At 40.2% G+C, this 3520-nt stretch overlaps 1 protein-coding gene across 1 annotated transcript; it reads left to right on the top strand.

The window, feature by feature from the left end:
- The first annotated feature begins 373 nt into the window (after window positions 1-373).
- Window positions 374-2730, top strand: LOC111581317 (E3 ubiquitin-protein ligase TRIM35-like). Its single transcript, XM_023289449.3, has 2 exons — window positions 374-492; window positions 582-2730. Exon 2 carries the CDS (start codon window positions 599-601, stop codon window positions 1985-1987), a length of 1389 nt encoding a protein of 462 aa, XP_023145217.2. The 5' UTR covers window positions 374-492; window positions 582-598; the 3' UTR covers window positions 1988-2730.
- Window positions 2731-3520: the final 790 nt, after the last annotated feature.

Below are 3520 nucleotides of genomic sequence, written 5' to 3'. Positions count from 1 at the left end.
AAGGAACAGAAAAGGGCCGTAGGAAGTACAAATAAATAAACGAAGGGAGACGCAATAAAATTTAGAAGACATGGAGAAGGAAAACACTTTGGAAGGAATCTAATTTATCTTTCTGATTCAGATTCTGGAACGAAAAAACACAACCAGAACCCAAAGACACCGTGTAGATCAGACCTTTACTTTCAGATTGTTGAACACAAAACCAAAACAAGTCACCGTCACCAACCGACACAACTAGTTTGACAACTTAATGACTTCAGCTGACATTTCCTGTTTGGACATGATTCATTTCTTTGGAATGAAACACACCCCAGAGTTACAGGTAAAGTAAAGGTAAAGGTCGGATGAAGCTCCGCCCCTCACCTGGCTCACCTGAGACGAACCAGGAAACAGTTTGTGATTCTTCCTCAGACCATCAGAGCTGCAGCTGCCTCAGAGTGAATCCAGCTACAACGCTGCTGCTTCCAGCGGCTGAAACTCCACAAACTGAAGGTGAGTCTGAGCAAAAACACCACTCAGAGTCAGAGCAGGTTTCAGTGAACTTAGAGACTCACTGGACTCTGTGTCTGCTGTGTTTTCAGCTTCACTCACAGAATAAATGGCTTCCAGATCAGAGAAGGATCTCTGCTGTCCGATCTGTCACGACGTCTTCACAGATCCTGTTGTTCTGTCATGTAGCCACAGCTTCTGTAGAGACTGTCTGAAGACCTGGTGGAGACAGAAACCAACACACGACTGTCCAGTTTGTAAGAGAAGATGTTCAAGAGAAGAACCACCTGTTAGTTTGGTTTTAAAGAATCTGTGTGAGTCCTTCCGGCAGCAGAGAGCTCAGAGATCTTCAGAGTCTCTCTGCAGTTTACACTCTGAGAAACTCAAACTCTTCTGTCTGGATCATCAGCAGCCAGTGTGTCTCGTCTGCAGAGATTCAGAAATACACACCAACCACAGATTCAGGCCCATCAATGAAGCTGTAAAACAACACAAGAAGGAACTTCAGGAAACTCTGAAGCCCTTAAAGGAGAAGCTGAAGGTTTCTGAAAAAGTTAAAGTGGAGTTTGATCAAACAGCAGAACACATTAAGGTCCAGTCCCGACACACAGAGAGGCAGATTAAGGAGCAGTTTGAGAAGCTTCACCAGTTTCTGAGAAAGGAAGAGGAGGCCAGGATGGCTGCACTGAGGGAGGAAGAGGAGCAGAAGACTGGGATGATGAAGGAGAAGATGGAGGCTCTGAGCAGAGAGATAGCAGATCTTTCAGACACAGTCAGAACCACAGAGGAGCAGCTGAGAGCTGAAGACGTCTCATTCCTGCTCAACTACAAGACTGCAGTGGAAAGAGTCCAGCGCTGCCCCCTGATCCAGGATCCACAGCTTCACCCAGGAGCTCTGATAGACCAGGCCAAACATCTGGGCAACCTGACCTTCAACATCTGGAACAACATGAAGGACATGGTCTCCTACACTCCTCTCATTCTGGACCCAAACACTGCTGGTTCAAAACTCATCCTGTCTGAAGATCTGACCAGTGTGACAAGAGGAGATGAACAGCAGCTTCCTGATAATCCAGAGAGGTTTGATTCTTTTGTCAGAGTTCTGAGCTCTGAAGGCTTCAACTCAGGGACTCACAGCTGGGATGTCAACATCGGAGACAGTTCAAAGTGGGCACTAGGTGTTTTACAAGAGTCTGTCCAGAGGAAGGCAATGATAGAGTCTGGATTATGGAGAATAATTTACAATGAAGGTAAATACTGTTCATGGTCACCACCAGCTCCCCCCACTGTCCTCCCAGTACAGAAGAAGCTCCAGAGGATCAGAGTGAATCTGGACTATAACAGAGGAAAACTGTCCTTCTCTGATCCTGATACTAAAACACACATACACACCTTCAATCACACTTTCACTGAGAGGATGTTTCCGTACATGTTCACCATGAAAACACTGAAGATTTTACCAGTAAAAGTCTCTGTGGCAGTAAAACAGATCAGTTAGAGATCAACAGGATCAATGTATTCAACATGTTTCTCTGTTTTACTGCTTCCTGTTCTATCTGATCTGTGTCTGTGGCTTTTTACATTCCACTGCAGATAGTGGTGAGAATCCAAGCAAAGAAAAAAAAGAACACAATATTTGACATTCATATTGTGAATATTTTCAGAATCAGGGGGGAACTTTCTCAGATTTTGTTGATTTTTAGAATGACCACAATACCAATAATTGATTAATCCAACAAACTGTTCTTTAAATTCTATAAGGTTTCCCATCAGTAAAAGTTAATAATGTTTAACTGCATTCATGACAAGTTCTTCATGTTTAAATTTGATGGTTTTTTTAAATTTTTGAGTCAGTTCAAGCGTTTTATGTTTAAGGGGGATTTCTTGTTTTGGTTTAAGATTGACGTCTGGGTTTAAGGTGGACGTCTGGGTTTAAGGTTGACGTCTGGGTTTAAGGTGGACGTCTGGGTTTAAGGTGGACGTCTGGGTTTAAGGTTGACGTCTGGGTTTAAGGTGGACGTCTGGGTTTAAAGTTGACGTCTGGGTTTAAAGTTGACGTCTGGGTTTAAAGTTGACGTCTGGGTTTAAAGTTGACTTCTGGGTCTTCAGATTATTTTTATAATGCTGCAGACTGAAGAGCTGAATCTGTCTTTAATGATGTTTCTCATGTAACCTGCTCTTTCCATCAACTTCTGGATAACTGTGTGTCAGTTAATAAATAGTGAAGAAGAAAAGACTTCAGATGAGCTGTCATCATGTTTTTGTTTCAGTTTCACATCTTATTTTATTGATTTTGATTTACAAAGAAATAAGAAAAAAGTCTCTATTCTGCAGGCCACGAAAAACACTTGTATTTCCATGGAGGAGATAGAATACTGTCAAGAACGCAAAACTTTCAAAGTAAAAGCTCAGACATATGGAAGGCAAAGTAAGTTTATTTATATAACACAATTCATGCACAAGGCAATTCATAGTGCTTTACTATTGACAAAGAAATTAATTACAAAGATGATTTCCAAGGTAGACATTAAAAAGAGGCATTCAAATCATAGAAACAAAACATAGTTTAAGCAATAAAATCAACATGAAATTTAATGATAATAAAACAAATTAAATCTAATATAAAAGAGAGATAAAATAAAATTAGTATAAAAGTTACAGTGCAGTGCTGGTATTAAGACAGTCATTAATCAAATGCAACAGTAAAAAAATAATAAGTCTTTAAACTTGATTTAAAGGATCTGAGAGTTTCAGCAAACCTGCAGTTTTCTGGAAGTTTGTTCCAGATAAGAAAAGAACTGATCGGAGTTTGAGACGTGAAAATGAACTCATGTAAATTATACCTTGTGTATATTTGTAGCAGAACATATCAACTGGCAGAAGCGGCACTGGAAAATTAAAGTTTTCTTCTGAATTGTTCTCGTTCTTCTTTTAATGCAGTGCTTTTCTTCTACTGCCAGACATGTTAACATATTATACACAACAAATATTCTTAGTATTGCTATGTATATAATATCAAGAAAGCTGAGAT

Source organism: Amphiprion ocellaris, chromosome 17 (assembly GCF_022539595.1).
Source record: "Amphiprion ocellaris isolate individual 3 ecotype Okinawa chromosome 17, ASM2253959v1, whole genome shotgun sequence".
NCBI lineage: Eukaryota > Metazoa > Chordata > Actinopteri > Pomacentridae > Amphiprion > Amphiprion ocellaris.
The sequence above is the reverse complement of the archived record's forward strand: the minus strand, read 5'-3'. Positions and strand labels throughout refer to the sequence as shown.

Bases quoted from the DNA above. Each gene is read 5' to 3' on its own strand.
- LOC111581317 (XM_023289449.3), top strand. From the start codon at position 599: ATGGCTTCCAGATCAGAGAAGGATCTCTGCTGTCCGATCTGTCACGAC.